A 21,772-nucleotide genomic window follows, 5' to 3' on the forward strand; every position below is an offset into this window, starting at 1 on the left:
ACTTGTGCAAGGGAGTGAGGCTCTCAGCACTTTTACATCCCCACAAATTGGCTGCCAGTTAGGCTCTCAGAGCAGCAAACTCCCTCGAATGGAAGAGCACTACAGCCCCTTCCCTCAAAAAGCTGGTCTCAAGAAGAGACAAGGGGCCAAATACTGCTCTCAGTCAAAACTGATGTAAAATGGAGAGTAACTCCATAGATTACAGAGGAGTTGCTCCAAATTTACACAGGTGTAAGAAGAATTAACCCCCAGTCCCTGGATCCACTTTGATCACCTGCTGCAGCCTCTCTGAAGGGCAGGAAAGGAACAGAGAGATGCCCTACAACCACCCTCAGAATACAACTGAAATAGAAGCCTGAAGCCCTTTGATGTCCATGAATCACAGAAACTGCTCTCAACATTCCTGTAAACCAGATGTCAAGCACTTACCACACTGAAAAACAAACTCCTTGCATCTGTGCTAGCAGACAGAGCATACAACTGAAAACAGATCACTTTGCCCCAGATCTTTATTCAACAATTCACATTAATGGAAAGGGTGGGGGGACGGAAAATAAGTTTTCAGAAGACAATTTTAGTCATTTAGAATATGATCATGGTCATGTTGTAAGGGGCTACTTGCCCCTCACTCCACCTTTTCAACAAACCATACAGCAAAACGAAGGGCTCAGTATCACAGAAATCTCTCTGCCTAAGTGCATAATGAAGACTTTGCCTCTGGTATCACATAACAGACACTACACACTCTGAACTTAGCATTAAGACATAGATCCAGCTTTTAATAAATTTAACTTCAAGACACTGCCAATAAGAGAATACCAGACCTACTATAACCCTATTCCTGGAATGGCTACATGATGCTAAGATCTTATGCTCTTGTATACAACTGACTCAAAGCCATCTGGAACGGCTTTGACATGATACCAATGATTGTGATGAGAGAGAGATTTTATATTACATATACAAACTTTACATGTATTTTACTAGGTAGTAAGTGCATACATTTCCTGCTCCATTCCTACACAATTGCATTCCATGTAACCAATCAACTTAAGCACCGGTTAGTGGTGAATTAAGGTTTCATTTTTCATATGCCTATACAGATGCTCTTTACCGTTACACATCATATGTTTGATAGTTGCTGCAATAATTAATGCATCTAGTTGCTATGAAGTTTTTGGTGTATAAGAACTGAAAGAGCCAATAAGCTTTAACAGCACAATACAGTGTTTCTTCTGTTCAGAAGAGCAACAAAAAACCAAAATAAACACCTGAATATTTAAGGTTGACATAAGCATCTATGTTGAATCTACCAATGGCATGCTTAACTAATAAGATTTCTGGACCATTTTTAAACCTTTTTTTTGGCTTAGGTTGCTAGCTTTCTGTTTTAAAACCATCTAAAACTGAACACCCACTTCTCAAACCTTTTAAAGAATAATAGTCTCAAAGTAATTAAAATCAAAACAAAAGGAGGATTTCTTCCATAGCGTTTTCTTACCTGTATCCATTCTCAGCCGTTTCTGTAGCTCTGACACTTGCTGTAACTCTCAAAGTCTTGCTGGATAGCCCAACTACAGAAGGCAAGATTTTGTTTTTAAAGTCCACACAGCTCCATTCTTCTTCTTCATTCAAGGTTGGGAGATAGCCACAGACAACTTTTAAGCTCCCCAGTCCATTGCTGTTAATATAAGCAGGATTCTCTCCCCCACTCCGTACATATTCGAGGTATATATCAGAAGTTAAAAACATCTGGTAAGCATTTTCCTCCATCACACTCTGAATTTCAGTCTGTGCCTGATCAAACATTATAGAATCTATCTGCTGCTTCTTGATACTATCTCTTATATAGGTCTTAGTGGCAGGCTTGAGCTGCTTGGAGACAATGCTGTTGTTCTCAATGTACCTTTTGTATATAGCTTTGGCTACTCTTAAAGTTTTGGTATCCTTAAGGTCCATCTGCCTGAAGCCATTGCAGGCAAACCAAAAGTCTAAGGTATCCACACATTTCTCTCTTTCCAGGAAGGTCCGAAAAAGATAGGCACCATCTTGATCCCCCAACAAGGAATGCAGGGATTTGGTCCATCTTGCCAGAGGGGAGTCTGGAGATGCACTGCCTTCCGGCTCTCCAAGACCATCCTCATTCCTCCTTGGGTTGGAAGAAATTGACATGGCCTTGAAGCTTTGGCTTTTCATGACAAACGAGCTTGCAGGCTGTTGGCATGGTGTCTCTCCTTCCTCGCCTGGCACAGGGGGGCGGGGGGCGTCTTCCCTGAAGCTGCTGCTGGGGTCTGGAAGGTGAGTCAGCAACACAGCGCGGCTCATGGCTCCACGAGTTCTTCTGGTAGGGTTTTTCCGCCCCCCTCCCCCTTAAGTTCCTCAGCAATCTGCCTCTGTGTGTGTGTGTGTGTGTGTGTGTGTGTCTCTCTCTCTCTCTCCCTCTCAAGTCAGCAGGAGATCCTCTGAGCCTCCTTTCTGGAAAAAAAAGAAAAGAAAAGAGTATTGATCTAATCAAAACCAGATCCACCCAACATCAAAGACAAAAAGTAAACAGGCTTTTCAACTCTTCACAGTCAAAAAAAAAAAAAGGCAACGCAGCTATCTACAGTGTTAATCAAAAGTATCAGATATGCTTTTCTGAACTCCCGGCGCACTTTTAACTTGGGGGGGGGGGGCGCGGCTGGAAAGGAAAAGAATTAACCCTTCACTTACACTGCATATCTAATCACAACTTACAAAACCCGTCTCCAGGGAAGACACCCCTCTTTACAAAAATACAGGTCACCTTCTCCCCTCTCAATGATAGCATCCGACACACAAACTTGGCTCTGTTCTGCTGTCTGCAGGGTAAACCAGTTTTGCGCACACGCGCACACACAAGTCGTCCCCCCCCCCAAATTTTGCCTCTTTTTTTGTAGATAACTCAAGGCAGAGAACAAGACGTGCCTTTCTCGGCATCTGGTTTCCATTTTACCCCCCTCTCCTCTCACTCCTTAAAAATTTAGATTATGATCACCAGAAGCCCTTCTAGCACAATGCTGAATGCTGTTTTGGAAAGGCACGTTCAGAAAGACTTTTTTTTGGGGGGGGGGGGGGAAATCACTACAATGTTTCATTTTAAAAACAATTCTGACTCATTTCAGAAGTTAACTACAACCTTCCCCCCCAAAAAAAAAACCCCACCTCCCATGGATTTGGTTAAGTTAAGCACATGCACTTGTTAAAAGTTTGAAAGAGAGAAGAAAAAAAAATCACCAACCCATTAGCCTTCAAAGGCTGACTCACTAGTGACTTTTTTTATTAGAACAAGTTTCCATCATTAGAAGGTAAATGTGAAATTAACTAAATCTGGCTATAGGTTTAAAAAAATCAATAAAAAGTAAACACTCACTACACGGTTGCAGAATGATTTTTAAAAGCTTCTCTACAGTTTTAATAATACCTGCTTCCATCCAATAAAAAGCTGGTTTAATACGCATGTGAAAGGCTCTCAAACTAATCAGAAAGCGTGAACTGAGTTCCTGGCTTTTTTCTTTGCTGCACAAACCCAAGCAAAAATTCACACACACATAAACAAGCAGTTCAATATGTCACCCCTATTATCATCAGTCTTGCAATATCGAGTCCCGTTTGCAGAAAGGGAGGAGGAAGAGAGAGAGAGAGAGAGAGAGAGAGAGCCTCCTCCTTGTCTATAATGTACCTGATTGCTGCAGGCATCCCGTGCCTGGGCTCTCATCTCCTCCAAGCTCAGCCCCCTGCTCCCCACCTTAGAGCAAAAATAAATACATCCAACCACCCCTCCTGCAACCAAAAAAAAAAAAAAAGAGAGAGACCCTCCAAAAATAAAAACTAAAGCAGGGAAGAAACAATCCAGGAGGCGCCAAGCCCACAAAGGACAATCCTGCCAAATAATAATAAAAAAAACCTGCTCCAGAAATGGCGACGGGCAGAGAAATGAGAGGTTGGAAAGAGATCTTAGAGAGAGAGAGAGAGAGAGAGTCCTAAGCTACTTGTTTCCTCCGAGTCCTGTACAACAACTGACCCCTAACTAAGCGTGCAGCGCCTCTTTGGAGTTCACAGGGGGTGCTGGGGGGTGGGGTGGGAGGGGTATGGAGGAGGAGGAGAGGGGAAAGAGGAGAGAGATCTCATTCTCACCACATCCACCTTTAACAAAAATGCACCCTACTATGTCTGCCTCCCTTTCCCCACCATGCCCATAAAATAAAAGCTTCCCCCCCTTACAGAAAAAAAGGCACCGAGATCTCGATTTTTGCAACATAATTCAAAAATAAAATAAACCCCACTCCGGTGTCAGCCCAGCCCGGCTTGCCCATAGCTAGCACATAAATAGCTTTCCTGAAAACTTCAAAGCCCCAGCGAAGAGCACATCAAAGCGCCCCGGAGAGGGAGAAAAGCGCGGGGGGGGGGGGCAGCGCTAGGATCACACATACATTCTTTTGCAACTTACCATTGATCCCAGTAGTTCTCTCCGCACCGTCGCCACTCCGTTCCTCCTTAAAACAACCCCCCTCCCGCCCCCCTGCCCTTTCCCACCAAAAGTAGCCGCAATGTTGCGCCGCTTGCCCCCCCACTCCCCCCTATATTTTCTTCTTCTTCCTCCTCCTCTCTGGCTTTGCAATAGCATCTGAGAGCATTGGCAGAAGCAGGCTGCACGGAATGTGTGAGTAAAAGCAAAAAGAGTTCAGTGTGATCCTCTCCTTCTACCAATCCCCCCCTTTAAAAAAAATACAAAAGATCTGATCCCTCCCTCCTTCTCCTGCCCCCCCCCCTTTCTTTCAACTCAGGTCCTGTTTCAAGCAGTCATTCCATGCACCAAATGTCCTCCAGGCTATTCCAACAAACACTGAGCTGTGGGTTTAACTGTGCACATCAAAGTGAAGAACCGAAAGAACGGTCCTGCAAGGGAGATAAGCTCCTTTCTGCAACACCTCCTCCCTCCCCACCACCAAAAAACACACACACTACCCACCCCATACACGCCTCAGCTTCCTGTTACACCATTGCGCCAGACACTCCCGTGGCCTCCTGGCACACAGCTGGAGCTAATTCTTTTTCAAAGGAGGATTTTTTTTTCTTTATTATGTTGCGCCTTTTTTTTTTTTAATGAAAGCTTTTAGACTTGGAATTATTATTATTATTTTTTTCCCCCCATCTCTTGAGTTGTTACTAAGTTGCCAGGACCTTATCAAAGGGAAACAATCTCCAGCCAACTCCCCCAGGCTTTGGAACGTCAGAAGTAAGTGATCCTGCCGCCCCAATCGTGTTATCCCTGCAGTTCTCCCAGAGCTGCCGGAGCCTTAAAGGGACAGGCCACCCCCCCCTTTACCGCGGCGGCTGCCAGCTTTAACCCTTTCCATGCTCAATCAGCCTGCCTACCCCCGTGCGCTCTGTCTCTGCTTTGTCACCAGCCGCCGGCCAGATAGGTATCAGTTGTTCTTGAACTCTCGCCCCCTTAGACAAATGTCAACCAACAGCTTATTGCATTTATTTTTCTGGTCAACTTTAGTTTGGGAGGGTGGTGAAATTTTTCTGCGGTATATAGCTATATATACTAAAAAAAAAAAAAAATCTTAAAAAACAAAACAAAAAACCCCCAGTTTCTGTGAGGAGAAAACGGGCCCGTTTTAATCATCCAAATGCCTGGTTTTAGGCTGCAGCCTAATTAAGCAATATCTGATTGTAATATAACTGGCACATAAACAGAATCCTGGCTTAAGCTGTGTTCACATCCCTCTCTCCCCATATGTGAAATATTAAACAGACACAGAATGGGTTTTTTTTTTTTAACTTTATACAAAAGGCTTTAATTAGAGTTTGGACCCCAAACCTGTATTCCTCATCCAGTCCCCCTCCTCTCCCCCAAGCTTAGCTCTTGCATGACACTTCATCAGGAGGTCTCAACATACTTTATAAAGGGAGGTAAAGTAAATCACTACCCTCATTTTGCAGATGGGGAAACTAAAAGTTATAGGGAGGTAAAGGGCCTCACCTAAGGTCACCCAGCAGGCCAGGGATAGAGCTGGGATTAGAACTCATGTCACCTGAGTCCCACATTATAGGCTATACTAACTCCCTTACTCAGATAAGGGGGGAAGGATAGAACCAGAACACCCCTGTCCTAAGTAGAAGGGCCAGTCCCACTTTCAATCTGAACTTTATTGCTGCAGCTTTTAGTGTATTGAAAAACTTTTCCTGTCCCCATCTAGGTAACACAGAATGCATATTTCAGATTTTTTTTTAACTGAATGAACAAAAGCAGGCAAAACTTCCCTCTGCATGGCCAAAACAAGGCAACTGGTGTTTTTTCCTTGATGGCATGAAGAAACTTTGTAATCAGATTTTCCTTGTTATTTTTTAGATTATGATTCAGCCCAGAGGCCCCAAACAGGTTCACTCACAGTGCTTTGTCCCAGTACATAGAAAGGCAGAGTCCCTGCCCAAAGAGTATATGATGTAAAGTCCTCATCCTTCAAATATTTATGCATGTAAGTAACTTTACTCACGTGGGTAGGCCCAATAGAACTATTCATGTGCACTGAGTTGCACGCATTATTATATGTACTTATTTATTTACAGCAGTGCCCCAGCTCTTAAAAAGGACAGTCCAAGGAGCTCACAATCTAAGGAAAATATGTTATGGTCAGAACGTTACTATATGCATCAAGGGCTGAATTTTGAAAAGTGCTCAGCACCCATTTGTTCTCAGTGGAAAAGGTGGAAAATCAGGCCACTTGATTTAGGTGCCAACATTTTTGAAAATGCATGTGTGCAGAGAAGTCAGTGTCTAGAATGGTGACTGCTGCAGGGCAGGGCTGGCACTGCAAGGCAATTAAAAGCAGCACATGGGCTATGCTTTTCAAACACCAGCTTCTTTTTTGTGAATGTAATTTATGACAATCCCTTGGAAATGCAAAAGCTACATGCAACCTGTTATTAGCCTTTCAAACTAACTTTTAACTGCAAGACTTGCATCTCTCTCTGCTCTGCATACATTCCCCCTCTCCTCCCCAAAGTATACATAGTGGAGGCAAGGCAAATAGCAATTATGTAGAATTTCCATCAGCCTGTCTCCAGTACCCAGAGTCTGGAGCAGTCTTTCTCGTTTGTTCACCATCATTTAATGCCACTGGCCAGATGTAAACAGTAACTGGTGCATTTTTGGTTAGGTCTGGGAGTAAGTGGGGGAAATACCATGGAAAAAAAGCTGCTAATACAGAAACATACTTTGTCCCTGGAGGGTTCTTTCTTTAAAACGACCTTGGGCTAGATCCTCGGCTAGTGCATATCCACTGAAGACAATGGGGCCAGATCCCCAGGGATGTTAGTTGGTATAGCTCCCTTGAAATCAATGGGGCCAGATCCTCAGCTGGTAGCTCCATTGAAGTCAAGACCACACCCCCAGCTGGTATAAACAGGGGGTCTCCTGGATGCGTGCCAATGTATACCTCCTGAGGATCTGGCCACTTATTTCTGTAAAATCAAAGCTAACCAACGAAGCGTGTCATTGAAGTGCCACCACTAGGCTTTATGGGCCAGGGGAAAGATTTACATTTCATGCCGTGGTGGGAAAGTTGGTGGAACCCTTAGTTGTCTCTAATGTTTGGGTTTAATTTACTGACCTGAAGTACCAAGTGCAAGGGCAAGACAACATTATAGGGAGGGGACTGGTCAGCGGTGCATATTTTGGGGGCTACAATCAACAGGTGGCACTGGGGTATTTGGGGGGATAATCAGCCTGAGGAGCTCGGGCATTTTGTGTGCGGGGAATAATCAGTAAGTGGCGTGGAGGAATGGGGGTGCCATAAGCGGCACGTGGTGCGCGGTGAGGATGGGGGGAGGAATAATTATTTTGTGGAGGGGGGGCGTTTATTTCTGAGTTGGGAATGGATGATTACACACACCCCCTCCCCTCCGTGCCCGTGCATGATACTTTGTCTTAGTGCCTCTCTGCAGATCCGAGGGTGTCAAAGAAAAAAACCCTGGGGAGGGGGCGGGGGGGGAAGGGGAGGAGCGATCTCTCCCAGGGAGCATGAGGTTTGACAGCTCTAGTTCGATCAGGCAGCTGGTGTGTGTCCCTCGGACGCTTCCCATTGGCCCCTCGCCCTCCCCCGGCTTCTCTGATTGGACAGTCAGCGGGGCGAGAGCCACATGCCGGCGATTGATATATTTGCAGTCGGGCGTGCGGGGGAGGCGGGGCTGACGGTCCCTTTTCATGAATGAGTCTGCTCCTGGCAGGTGGGGGCGGCAGGAAGAGGGTGGGTGCTGGGCGATCCCTTGTGATCGGCAGGGAAACGCAAAGGCCAGCCGCTGGAAGCAAAGCGTAAGGGCTGAAGTATATATGGGAATCCTGCTCCTCTCTTCAGCCCTGTTGCAGGAGGACTCCCAGTGGGGGTGGGTCTCTCTCTTTGGTTTTAAACATCAAAGAGGCCCTGCCAATTTCATCCTTTTTAAAAAAAAAAAAAAAAAAGAAAAGACTGGGAAGCAGTTTGAAGTAGTGCACCTACCCCTACGCTCCCCTGTCCATTCTCCAATCATACCTGTTTCCTTAAGGGCCTGGGAGAGGTGATATCTTTCATTGGACCAAGGTCTATTGGCAAAGCTTCTGAGCTGCACCAAGCTCTACTTCAGGTGTGGGAAAGGTAAGGAGTGTCACAGCTAAATGCAAGGTGGAACAGATTGTTCCTTAAGAGCCTGGTTTTCAGAAGTGCTGGGTACCTGACAGCTCCCATTGCCTTCAATTGGACTTGAGGATGCTCATCGTCTGAAATCAGGCCCTTGTTTCACACTTAGCTGCTGTGTTAAAGACCCCACACAGACAATGAAGAAATACCAGCAAAGGGCCCAGGCCTGCAAGCACTTAAATATATGAGTCGTCCTGTGGAAGACAGGTGCACTACTCAGCTAAGTTACCAATATGCTTATGTGTTCGCAGGCCAAGGCCCTAACTGATTATACAGGAGAAACTGAGAAAATTATAACAAGTGTGGTCAAGCCACAGAGCAAACTGGAGGGAAAAAAAACCAAAAGAAATATATTTTTTCTCTAATTTCTAATCTGTAACTAATTGTATTGCTAAACAAGCTATTTCCCTTGACCTGTGGTTTTGAGACCTTTGTATGGCTTCCTCGCAGTCCTGACTACCACCTCCTGGAAGATTACAAATAAGTCAATAAAAAGAAAAGGAGTACTTGTGGCACCTTAGAGACTAACAAATTTATTTGAGCATAAGCTTTCGTGAGCTACAGCTCACTTCATCGAAGAGCTCATGTGTTCCAGTGGCCCGAGGCTTGAGTTATAGGTACTAAGAGATTGGTGCCTCTTGAAGAGCGCATTTGTTGATTAGCTATCTGCTGGCTGAATCTTGAATAGCACAGGAACCGGGTATCTAACACAGTCACATATTAATATATGCATCTCCTAGGCATCATGGGAGGTGGTGGGTGTCATTTCAATTTAAAACAAAATAAAATGTAAGGGATTTCCAGTTTTTCCACCTTGGAAGTTGGAGTTCTTCTATCCACAGGGGAGGTATAGCAAGCTTCCCTATGGCTGCCCCACTGTTGTGCTTCAACTCTGAGCTAGAGGAACTCTCTCTACAAGACACGTGGTATTATTATTATTATTTATTATTAATTATTATTTGTTGTGGTTAGTGCTGAGTCATGGATCAAGGCCCCATTGTGCCAGGCACTACAATCATATAATAAAAAGATGGCCCCTTCCCTGAAGAGTTTACAACTCTTGTCTCATTGTCCATTCCAGTGGTGAGATTTTCGATGGGGACACCTGTTGACTAGGGATTAGACTGAGATCTCCAAAGTCTTTTCACATAAAACACCAAACAGCCATCAGAAGGTAATAGCTATCCAGAAGCTACTTATCTCCTGGACTGACTTTGAACCAGAAATTCGAACATAAAAAGCTCTCTCTCCTATTTACTAACTCTTGTGGTTAAATCATTCACAGGGGAAGAACTGGAGCTCTAAGGTCGTACATGGGTAACATCCATTTAATTACCCAGACTATGTACTCTAGTCTGATTGGCTGAAACAGCATCATGTGCTGTACTAGAATTCTGTTCTAGTGGGTTCGAAGGAGTACAAACATGTGTGAGACAGGACACGCACCCTTTCAAAGAATTCTCCAGGCATCATTTTCATAGTTTAGCTTCTCAAAAATGTAATTTTTGTAAAAGTGTATTTTAACCAGTAATGGCCATTTTGGTAGACAGCTCTCATGTAATAACACTACCCTTGCCCTGGAAATGATACCTGGAGGGTAATACAGCACAGGGGCCAATATACAGCAACACAGACTTGATGTTATTTTTTTTTATATCACTTGGTGCCACTTGACCATCATTGTCCTCCAAAACAGTGACCGTGGGCCACATTTGCAAAGAGACAAGCACACTTTTATGCATGCCCAGTTAGGGACTCAGTTCCCTTCCAACCTCAAGCTGGAATTGGGCTAGATGGGTCAAGTAACTTGGGAAACTCCGAAAGGTTTTACAAACATCTTAGTTATCACATCCCTCTCCCCCTAAAACCTGGACAGACGGACTCATCGTAAAGAAGGTAGCTTGGTGTTAAGGACAAGCCAGAATACCGGAACCTGGGGATGATCCTGCATGAGTCGCACATGATTTGCCACTGTTGGGTAATGTGAACATCCCCAAGTCATGTTGATGAAAACTTTATAACCTTATAATAATATATTCTCTCATTATCATCTGTGATGTGTAAACATGCTGGGTACATATACTGCTAGGGTACACTTGGAACTAGACTGATTAAATAAATAGTCAATGATGGGTACAAGTAGAACTTCCAGAGTTTCCTTCATCTTTACCAGTATCTGGCATTGTGGAAATCCTTGTTTATAGCCTACAGGAAAGCTTTGATGTTCAGGTAGCTACTACAGCTACCAAGGAAACTGTATATCTTTGATTTTTCCTGTGATTCACCAACCTACATTGAATCTGAATTCCCACACTGAACAGATAGCAAAATTAACAATTTATATTCACTTCATAGCACCTTACGTCCTGCATTTTATATAACGCCACAGTGAAAGTGTCATAAAGTGACAAAATAGGCTGTATAAGCAGTAGCAGCCAAATGTGCTAACCCCCTCTGACATTATGGACATGACATTTACATCTAAGACAAAGAGCTTGAAATCAGCTTATTGGAAAAAAGGGAATTTTTCCAGGAAGCCTCCTTGGAGCAGAGGGGAAAAAACTTTGGAGGGAAAAATATTGTACTTCTTTAGGAACTCAAGCAGTTGATCAAATCAGGTTTCTTTATCTCTGCTTTCAGTGGTTCTGTGTAATACTAGCAATGAGGCCAAACAACAGTCAGAGGGCCCATTATAACACAAAAATGTTTTAAACCATTGTGTAAACTTCCCCTAGTTAACTTTCAGGCATATTGCTCCATCAATGTCTTCTCTGCCCACCAGGCAGTTGCTTCATTGGTGTCTCACTCTGAAAGAGATATCTCCAGGTAGTTGCCTTCCCGCATAAAAGTAGGTCAAATGCCATTAATGCTGAATCTCAAAAGACTACACCAGTGCAGCTCTGGTCAGCTCTCCTAACCATAGTTATTTATGGGTATAATCAAACTAAGAGATCTAAATTTAGTCATTTTAAAAAACTGTTTTCACCTTGGAATATTCCTGTCTGTGATGACATATTTGATCAAGCCGCTTCTGGCCTCCTAGAATTTCTAATACCTTGTTAAAAGAAAAGGAGTACTTGTGGCACCTTAGAGACTAACAAATTTATTTGAGCTACAGCTCAGCTCACGAAAGCTTATGCTTAAATAAATTTTTTAGTCTCTAAGGTGCCACAAGTACTCCTTTTCTTTTTGTGAATACAGACTAACGCGGCTGCTCCTCTGAAACCTGTCATAATGCCTTGTTGCATTTCTCAGCTCAAACCTAGCTGAAGCTGTCCACCTGCTCAAGGACAACTTGATCAGTTGTGACACCTCCCAGTATCATTGGGAGGAGCAGTTTTGTGGATGTTTCGCAAGATGCTAAATTAGACCCTAGCTTTGATTTTCACAAAAGCAATAGAGGACAAATTATTAGACCAGATCCTCACGTGTTTTAAACTGGTGTCATTCCACTGTCATCAGTGGAACTATTCTGAGGAACTGGCTCATTTTTGTTTAGAAGAAAACACATAACCAGCATCCTAAACAATTGCCTTTTACGGCCAACATTCGTTTTAAGTTTCTGCACCTTGTGCTTCCTGGAAAGAATAATGATGTGAAGAGCACCACTGCACAATCACATCTTAAGGCCTTGAGAAATAATAATACCTAGGTCTTATATAGCACTTTTCATCCATAGAGCTCAAAATGCTTCGCAAAGGAAGTCAGTGAGAGAGATATGGAAGCTTCCTGCAATATCTTGGACAACTATTACTGAATTCAGTTCAACCTTATTGAATTAAGTTTACATACCATTGTGGGCCAGTGATTGTACGTAATTCCCTGGAGGATGGAAACCACAGCTTTTCCAGGAATTAAGAACAGTGGAGGGGTGATTAGGCAAATTCACTCAGGTTGTAACACCTCTACAAAGGCACCACCTCCTAGGGAAGCTTGCCTAGACTAGTTCAAACTGGATTCTCCAGAGGCCAACAGACAAAGGACTTTTGGATAAATAGCCTGAGTTTAAATCATCTCAGGGCTTGCTTTCTGATCCAGTAAACGAAGGGGACCTTCTGTTCAAAAGGGGCCCCAATCATTCTGGGAAAGACTTGGAAAAACTTGATCTATTCATGTGGATGCTTGTTCTGATCTAACAGAAAATGAGTCAAAGGGGGCTGGCAGTTCCTAAAAGATGTAATACTGGAGGCTCAACATGAGGCTATTCCAAGGCAGAGGCTCAGGAGACTAATGTGGCTGCCCAAAGGAGCATATCTGAGCTATCTAAAAATCAAAAGGGATACCTACAGGGCTTGGAAATAGGGGCATGTCACCAAGGAAGGTGGGACATAATATACCGGGATTTCAGCAAGGCTTTTGACACAGTCCCACAGGACATTCTGATAAGTTAGCTGGAGAAATGCGGGCTTGGCGGAACTACTATTAAGTGGACACGTAATTGGTTAAACAACCGCAAACAAAGAGTAACCATTAATGGAATGATGTCAGATTGGAGGGGGGGGTCTCAAATGGGGCTCCACAGGGATCTGTTTGGGGGTCCAGTGTTGCGTAACATCTTTATTAATGACCTGGATGGAGGACTAGAGATCAACTTTGCAGATGACACAAAGCTAGGGAGGTTACCAACACTTTGGTGGCTAGAGCTAAAATTCAGAGGGATCCTGATAAATTGGAGAACTGGGATATAAATCATAAAATTAAATTAAATGAAGACAAATGGAAGGCGCTGCACTTCTGGAAGAAAAACCAAATGCAGAATGGGGGATAACTGACTTGGCAGCAGCACTGCAAGGATCTGGGAGTTGTGATGGATCCCAACCTCAACATGAGTCAGCAATATGATGCTGTTGCAAAAAAAAGCAAATGCAATTTTAGGTTGCATTAACAGAGGCATAGCATGCTCTACTTGGTGCTGGTTAGGCCTCAGCTGGAGTACTAGGTCCAATTTTGGTCACCAGTGTTTAGAAAGGATGTAGAGAAACTGGAAAGGATCCAGAGGCGAGTGACAAAGATGATCAAAGGGATGGAATGCAAGCCATATGAGCAAAGGCTGGAGGAACTGGGTATGTTTAGTTTGAAAAAGACGAGATTAAGGGACAACATGATAGCGGTTTTCAAATACTTGAAAGGTTGCTATAAAAAGATGGAGAAAAGTTGTTCTCTCTTGCCACAGGGGGTGGGAGGGACAAGAGGTTCAAACTACACCATAGCAGATTTAGATTATATCTCAGGAAACACTTCCTAACTGTAAGAACAGTAGAGCAATGGAACAGACTGCCTAGGGAAGTTGTGGCAGCTTCTTCACTAGAGGTTTTCAAAAGGAGGCTGTATAGCCGTCTGTCTTCAATGGTTTAGACACATCAAATCCTGCATCTTGGCAGTGGGTTAGACTAGATGATCCTTGTGGTCCCTTCTAATCCTCTGAGTCTAACAGCTGTTATGAACTTGTGACCATAGAAGGACTGATCACTGTCCAGGCCCTTGTTGGAGTTGGGCTGATCTCTGTTAAGCTACATAGCATGTGTGCAGGTTCTTTCTTTGTTTTAATATGTTTTCTCTGTAATGCTTTCACTCTAAGAATAAATGTGCTTGCTTAGGAAAAGTTGCATGATAACTTGCATCTAATGGATAATTATGCTGTTTATAGCCTCTGAGGAGAAGGCAGAGCATGCCTGCCTGTGTAGTCAGACTTGCAGGGGAACTCACGGTGTAGGGGGTATGTGCTGTGCAGCCTGGAAGAATCCATCAGAAGTAAGAGAGATGCATGTCTCCATCCAAAAGAGGTGATGGCTGAGGAACAGGAAGCCTTCAAGCATGTGTTCTTGCTGGATAGAGGGGGAATACTAGAGCAGTTGCCCTATACACTGTTGCAAAAAAAGTGAACATCATTTTGGGATGTATTAGCAGAAGTGTTGTAAGCAATACATGAGAAGTAATTCTTCCGCTCTACTCCATGCTGATTAGGCCTCAACTGGAGTATTGTGTCTAGTTCTGGGAGCCACATTTCAGGAAAGATGTGGACAAATTGGAGAAAGTCCAGAAAAGAGCAACAAAAATTATTAAAGGTCTAGAAAACATGACCTATGTAGGAAGATTGGAAAAACTGTGTTTGTTTAGTTTGGAGAAGAGAAGACTGAGAGGGGACATAACAATTTGCAAGTACATACAAGGAGGAGGGAGAAGAATTGTTCTTCTTAATCTCTGAGGATAGGACAAGGAGCAATGGCCTTAAATTGCTTCAAGGGAGGTTTAGGTTGGACATTAGGAAAAACTTCCTGTCAGGGTGGTTAAACACTGGAATAAATTGCCTAGGGAGGTAGTGGAATCTCCATCATTGGAGATTTTTAAGAGCAGGTTAGACAAACACCTGTCAGGGATGGTCTACTCTAGATAATACTTAGTGCTGCCATGAGTACAGGGGACTGAACTAGATGACCTCTCAAGTTTCCTTCCAGTCCTATGATTCTATGAACTGTGACAGTGAGTAGCATTATCCTCATTTACAGATGGGGAAACTGGGCCACAGGGAGGGTAAGTCACTGGCCCAAGGTCATCCAGCAAAACAATGGTAGTCAAGACTTGAACCAAGGTCTCCTACATCATAGTCAAGTGGCCATCCAGTAGACTACTTCTTCCACCTTAACAGGGTTTTTAAGCCTAGTTCTACTCATGATATTTTATTAAATTTATATTTTATTGATTTCTCCCCCACTAAAAATAAGGAGAGAACAAACAAAAAAGACTAAAGGAGGAGGGAGAAGAATTGTTCTTCTTAATCTCTGAGGATAGGACAAGGAGCAATGGCCTTAAATTGCTTCAAGGGAGGTTTAGGTTGGACATTAGGAAAAACTTCCTGTCAGGGTGGTTAAACACTGGAATAAATTGCCTAGGGAGGTAGTGGAATCTCCATCATTGGAGATTTTTAAGAGCAGGTTAGACAAACACCAGTCAGGGATGGTCTACTCTAGATAATACTTAGTGCTGCCATGAGTACAGGGGACTGAACTAGATGACCTCTCAAGTTTCCTTCCAGTCCTATGATTCTATGAACTGTGACAGTGAGTAGCATTATCCTCATTTACAGATGGGGAAACTGGGCCACAGGGAGGGTAAGTCACTGGCCCAAGGTCATCCAGCAAAACAATGGTAGTCAAGACTTGAACCAAGGTCTCCTACATCATAGTCAAGTGGCCATCCAGTAGACTACTTCTTCCACCTTAACAGGGTTTTTAAGCCTAGTTCTACTCATGATATTTTATTAAATTTATATTTTATTGATTTCTCCCCCACTAAAAATAAGGAGAGAACAAACAAAAAAGACTAAAAGAACAAAAATGGAAAGGGAGGGAAAGGAAATGAAGTAAGTGGGGCAAGTGAATGGGAAAGAGAGTGACATCTTGGTTTCCATCCACTAGAAATTAACCAAAGATTTGTTGTAAAAAGTTGTACAAATGTTTTCAAATTTGCCTGAGGTCCCTTTTCTCTGAAACATTACCTACTCTTTAGCTGCCACATCAGCCAGCTTGCTCTACCTAGCTTCTATCCATGGAGACAGTCTGCTCTTCCAACTAAGCTATATAAGTCATTTAGCTACAAGCACTGCTCTAGAGAAGTAACTCCATTATCAACAACAAGGAATGATCGTAGTGAGTGTGTGAAACCAAGCAATGAAACTTGTGCCTACTTGGTATATTTTGTGGGTGTATATAACATAGATAGCTATTATTTCACCATGGAATTTGGTGCTATGTATTTTCTACTAATGAAAAATATTGAAAAGTTGGAGTATATCTATAGGAGTTGTTTTTCTTCCCCTGAAAATGCCTTCTGTTATCCCTGTTGCAGAAGGTGTGATGGGGAGTTCACTCTACACCAGCCTCTGAAGGGGTTAAGGTGGCTAGGTGCACTTGGAAGACAGCCAGACCTAACTGAACAAGAAGCACAGAGGGGCAGGAGTAGGCTAGATTATAAATCCAGGAAGTTTGCAGCAGAAAGAGTCTGCAGTTGCATTTTGGGCATCGTAGGGAGAGGGAGTATAAGACCTCTCAACCCCAGAGGAGCTGTGGGGAAAGAAAGCCTGAAAGGACTAGGTAGGAAGAAGCCCAGGGAAATAGCAGCCCAGGGTAGGACTATGCAAACCTTGGCTGCTTGTTGGGCTGGAAGGGAACCCAGTGTAGGGGGTTGGCCTGGGTTTCCCTCTGAGGTAGGGGAAGTGACAAAGGAGTGTTGGAGACCCCAGCTGGACAGCTGAACTGGAAAGACTTTGTTACCCTGGAAGGGGACGACTATATAGTGATGTGGTCGGAGGGCTGAGTTGTGAAGAGAGCGAGAGAAGGGTCACAGCTTGAATAACTGACAGAAGAGGGCACCAGACTGGTTGAGAGCTGATCCCTAGATCAGCCCCAAGAAGGTACCACCTGCAGGACATGAATCAATTCACAGAAGGGCATAGGCTGTGGACAATCTAGCCGCACTGCTTGTTGTAAAGTTCATCTTGTTAAGAGAGAAGTAGCTTGGACTTCCAAGTTCTGCAGTAAACACAACACTCCAGCCCTTCATCAAAACACGAGAGACATAAAGCGCCTGGCACGTTAATCACCAGGTCATTTTATTCTCTATTTAATTAAGTCAAAAATCTCTGGAATCAGTTTATGTGTTGTAAATGACCAGTGCCTGGGTTAGACAGGCAGCCACCTGGGGCTGCAGACTCAGAAAGAGCAGCAAAATGAAAGCATCTCCCACCCCACCAAAAAGCCACCAGTGCAGGTGCTGGCTTATGGAGTCCTTGCTCTGCCCCCTGTGTGACTCCCCCTTGACCTTTCTCTCCATGATGCCTCCTCTAAACACCTGAAATACTGAGACAGGGCCCAGCTGCCTCTGCTGAGCCCCAGTGCTAATAGCATGCCACCTGCTTACATGATGTAATATTGGGCATGTTGGCTACCATGGTACATACTGGAAAATTTTAAGCATAATCTCCTGCCTCTTACTAACTGGTATGCACAATTACATCTGGCAGCAGGTGACACAACAGAGAAACTAAGCCTCAGCATAGGCAAATGCCCCTCAGTTGGGTCATTTAATTGTGCATGCATCTGGAAAGAGTGTGCGACAGAGGGATACGTGGGAAGGAGAGATGCTCTTAGCGAGAGCTGTTTGCATGGCTGCGAGGAGTGCCTACCCTGTTAGGTCAAGGAGAAATGTAGTTGTCTGCCTAATGAGCTAAAGTCTCTGTTTAGGATGGGAGGTTTTGAGGCTGGAAGGGGAAAGATGAGTGCGCTCCTAGCTGCTGACTGTCTCAAATCCTGTCCATCCTCGGCTCTCCAAACCCTTGTCACCTCGCCTCCAGTGGTGACAAGTATCCTGGCTTTCCTAGGTACCATAAGGCAGGTCAAAACGCTCCTGCACAATCCCAGTTGTGCCAAGCTTCTCTGTACCTTGTTGTCCCCACCTGGCAGAGAGAGAGAGAGAGAGAGAAAGTGTGTGTGTGTGTGTGTGTGTGTGTGTGTGTGTGTGTGTGTGTGTGTGTGTGTGTGTGTGTGTGAAAAGGGTAGAACTATTTACTCTTCCCACTTTTGTGAAGTGTATCGGGATCTCTGGATGAAAAAGTGCAAGGTGTGAATCATTATTAAAGAATGGTATATTTTTGCATGAGACTAAAGAAAAAAGAGCAGCCCAGGGAAGAAAAATGATAGTAAAATCTAAACCGAAAAGCTATGTTATTCACACCTGATGTCATATGCACTGTCATATGCTATGCAAGCTTCAGTATTCTGACTGGTGGTAATGTTGATAATAAGATCAAAGGCCTGCAAGTAGTTCAACAGAAGTGTTGGGAACAGACTTGATCAAAATAAGAGGAAGGCCCTGTATATAGAAGACATGAGGTTTGCATTCCACATGTGAGCTAATACCTTTGAAGTTATTCCTTCCTTCCTTTTTTTTTTTTTTTGGTAAGTTAGTTTCACATCATTAGTTTAATAAGTGCAAACCTGATTATCTATATACTCTCTCTCTCTCTCTCTCTCTCTCTAAAGCAATCAGTTTACAAGTGCAGAGCATTATACATGCATTTACAGCAGAGGAAAAAGGATTATGAAAGAGACTCAAATATAAGAGAAGGAAACACACAACTAGATTTATGGGATTTGAAGTTTGTTTCATAAGCGAACATACTTTTGTTACTGAGTCCTACCAGATAGGTCTGATAAATTTTTCTCTTACTATAATCCTTTTAACACTTCCAGCCCCCAACACAGATATTTTCCTTGATGTTTTGTTGAAAACATTCCCTGCTATCTGCTCACTCTTGGCCACATTTTTAGACTTAAAAGGGGCACCATATCATCATTAAACATTCTATAACAGCTGATAAAGCACACAAACCCTTTGCTATCTATTAACATTTTTGAACTGTTTAAGTGAGTTGTAGTTCACGAAAGCTTATGCTCAAATAAATTTGTTAGTCTCTAAGGTGCCACAAGTACTCCTTTTCTTTTCACCAGTGTGGAATATTGATTGGAAATGAGGTTTGGGGACAGAGTGGGGAACTAAGACATTTGTGACCACGTTTCCATGATTCATTCATTCATGTACTCCTCCCCCTGACACAGACTAGCCATTTAACACACTTAACCCATTTAACTAGCTTCTTATTTTACAAGTAACTACTATAAGATGAATTCTTCAACCCTTAAGATAAACACCACTCAAGTTTTGGCTTCAGTAGGACTATTTGCATAGGTAAGTGCTACTCTATTGGAGGAAGGGGTGCAGAATCAGGCTCTATGCTAATACTAGCTAGCTATGCTACATACTTTCTGTTCACAAGGTAACAACCAGTGACTGAACTCTCCATCTTGGGGCCAAATTTTGCCTTTGAGTGTGTCCACTTGGGTTCCATTGAAGTGATGTGCTCCACATGCACATCCAAGAGCAGAATTTGTTGCTCACCAGATGTGATCCAAAGGCCTTTGAAGCCAGTGAAAAGATACCCATTGACTTCAATGGACTTTGGATCAGGCCATATGGCTGCAATGGCAGAGTGGTATCCAGTAATGCTGTTCAACAGGATAAATAACTGAGTCTTGCCTACTTGGCAGGTACTGTGAGTTAAATCTTTGGAGACTACAGACATTCCTGGCCACTTTAATTCCTGGAGTATCTTCACTGACTCCAGTGTATTTCCATCAGGCATAAATTTGGCTCTTTGGGTGCAGATGTGCAAAGGAGACTGTCTCTTTGAGTCTGGATCCAAAACAGTTTTAAGCTGGGTTATTGGTTAGGGTTCAATGCCCACCAAAACCTCACAAGTTGTTTTGGAGAGATTACAGCCCCAATTGGCAACTAGATCATTAGGCCGGGCATCTTGAGTGGAGGAAATCTCATGTAATCAGCGGTTGTGAAATTTCCATCATGTTATGAGGGCTAAAATCATCTGTCTTTGTTAGGTTTCCGATGTATTCAGAACCAGAAAATAGATCCCTAGCTATCTAGTTCTGACCTGAAACAAAACCATGAGCAGAGTTTTAAATCTGAGGTTTCCCCTTGATATTCAAAGGTGTTTAGATCCACATACCCTGTTCTAACAAGAGGACACGGGATTTTCTGCTACCATTAAATGATCTGTGTTCCCGTTTTATCCTAACTTAATGGAGCACTTCATGAAACAGCGAGAATTTGGCAAGCGAATTGCAGTAGGAGAGCAATGGCAAGTCTAAAGATCAGAAGGTAAAGGGAATGCCATTGCCAATGAGGGGCAGGAAGGGACTAAGGTAACATTCCATCCTGTTTGTTCATGGAAACAGGAACATATTTTCCATGCATGTTAAGGGAAAGTGTTCTTATGTGTATAGTGCAAGCTGAGGCCTGGCTTTCCTTCTGAAAGGGCTGGACACCCTGCCTTATGGAAGGGTGAATTTGTTCTGTTTGGTAACAAGAAGGGTCTGATGAGATCTTGGCAAGATTCTGGAGGAAGCAAAATATATGATGTGTTACTAGCCTTAACTGATGTGATTTGATGCTGCACTATAATCCCTTTTGTTTGCCGGCTGGCTTCTACAGCTGTGTAAAAAATGGTTACTTAAAAATTCAGCTAAGCCTTACTGAAAATCACAACGAGGAAAGGAAATCCAACTGTTTTGAGTTTAACTATTAAACATAGTTTCCAGCTCGTGTGCTCAGAACTTGAAATTAAACAAATGAAAGAAGCATGTTCCAATGGTTTTATGTAGGCAATAATGGTCGTTAACGGGAAATAAAGAAATTGGGCTTTGCAGTTGAAGCATAAAACTTAACCCTTCCTGTGCTGGAACGGGTGTGTTCACTGCAAAGCATCAAGAGGCCTTTTTTGATCATGGATAGTACTTCTTTAGCACCGTCCATCAAAGCCTTTTACAGGCATTAGGGTAAATTTCACGCCTGTGCAAAGGACCAGCACAATGCCTATCCTCTACTTAAGTGCACAAAATAGGGCAAAAGTGGGGTTTAATGGGTCCATAGACCTATGCGGGCCCTCTTCACAGGGTAAACTTCACCCATCATATGATTTCGATCTCATAGCATCCAGATACGATAAGTAATCCTTTTGTAGACAGGAAAACACACTGGCAGGATAAGTAACTTGGCTCAAAGACATGCAGCAAGTCATTTAGAATTGGGAATAGAACCTAGGCCACCTAGGGTGCAAGTGCTATGCTTTAACCATTACGCCATGCTCCCTGCATCTTTGGGCCTAGGCATCTGGCAAAAAGGCGTGAATGAGATTTAGCTGTGAAAATTGTCTTGTTTCAGTAAGTTTCAGTTTCCAGTGGACTGTTTGATCATTTAAAAGCTCATTGATTAACTGTGAACCTTACCAAATGATGGCGAGCTCCTGCATGGGTTTTATAAATTATTATTTTTAATGATTGAACCATCCAGGTACATTAACAATGGTCACTGACATTCAGGAATAATTAATAAATAAAATGGAGAAATAGTAAGCCTGCTGAATTTGTTTAGAATGATGGTGGTGAGCCAGTTCTGGCTAGTCTACACAAGACTTGTGCTGATACACTGAGGCGGTCATA

General features: G+C 43.3%; 1 protein-coding gene and 1 long non-coding RNA gene across 7 annotated transcripts in view; one reads left to right on the forward strand and one right to left on the reverse strand.

The window, feature by feature from the left end:
- Positions 1-21,772, reverse strand: part of AXIN2 (axin 2) — an 83,432-nt gene that overhangs the window by 24,704 nt on the left and 36,956 nt on the right. Inside the window, exons 1-2 of one of the 6 annotated variants that reach the window (XM_038371116.2) lie at positions 5,203-5,227; positions 1,502-2,475 (exon numbers count right to left, since the gene is read on the reverse strand). In XM_038371116.2, the coding sequence (XP_038227044.1) occupies positions 1,502-2,325 (824 nt within the window). In that variant the 5' untranslated portion in view covers positions 2,326-2,475; positions 5,203-5,227. Of the gene's footprint in view, positions 1-1,501; positions 2,476-3,259; positions 3,677-3,700; positions 4,076-4,468; positions 4,862-5,202; positions 5,228-21,772 lie in introns of those variants that run through there. The other 5 variants (XM_038371115.2, XM_038371117.2, XM_043496309.1 and 2 more) reach the window with 5 other exon arrangements.
- The window catches only part of LOC119842703, a 31,804-nt gene continuing 14,959 nt past the window's right edge, over positions 4,928-21,772 (forward strand). The window contains exon 1 of the long non-coding RNA XR_005288791.2: positions 4,928-5,257. This is a non-coding gene — a long non-coding RNA (uncharacterized LOC119842703). The remainder of the gene's footprint in view (positions 5,258-21,772) is intronic.

Source organism: Dermochelys coriacea, chromosome 14 (assembly GCF_009764565.3).
Source record: "Dermochelys coriacea isolate rDerCor1 chromosome 14, rDerCor1.pri.v4, whole genome shotgun sequence".
Taxonomy (NCBI): Eukaryota; Metazoa; Chordata; order Testudines; family Dermochelyidae; genus Dermochelys; species Dermochelys coriacea.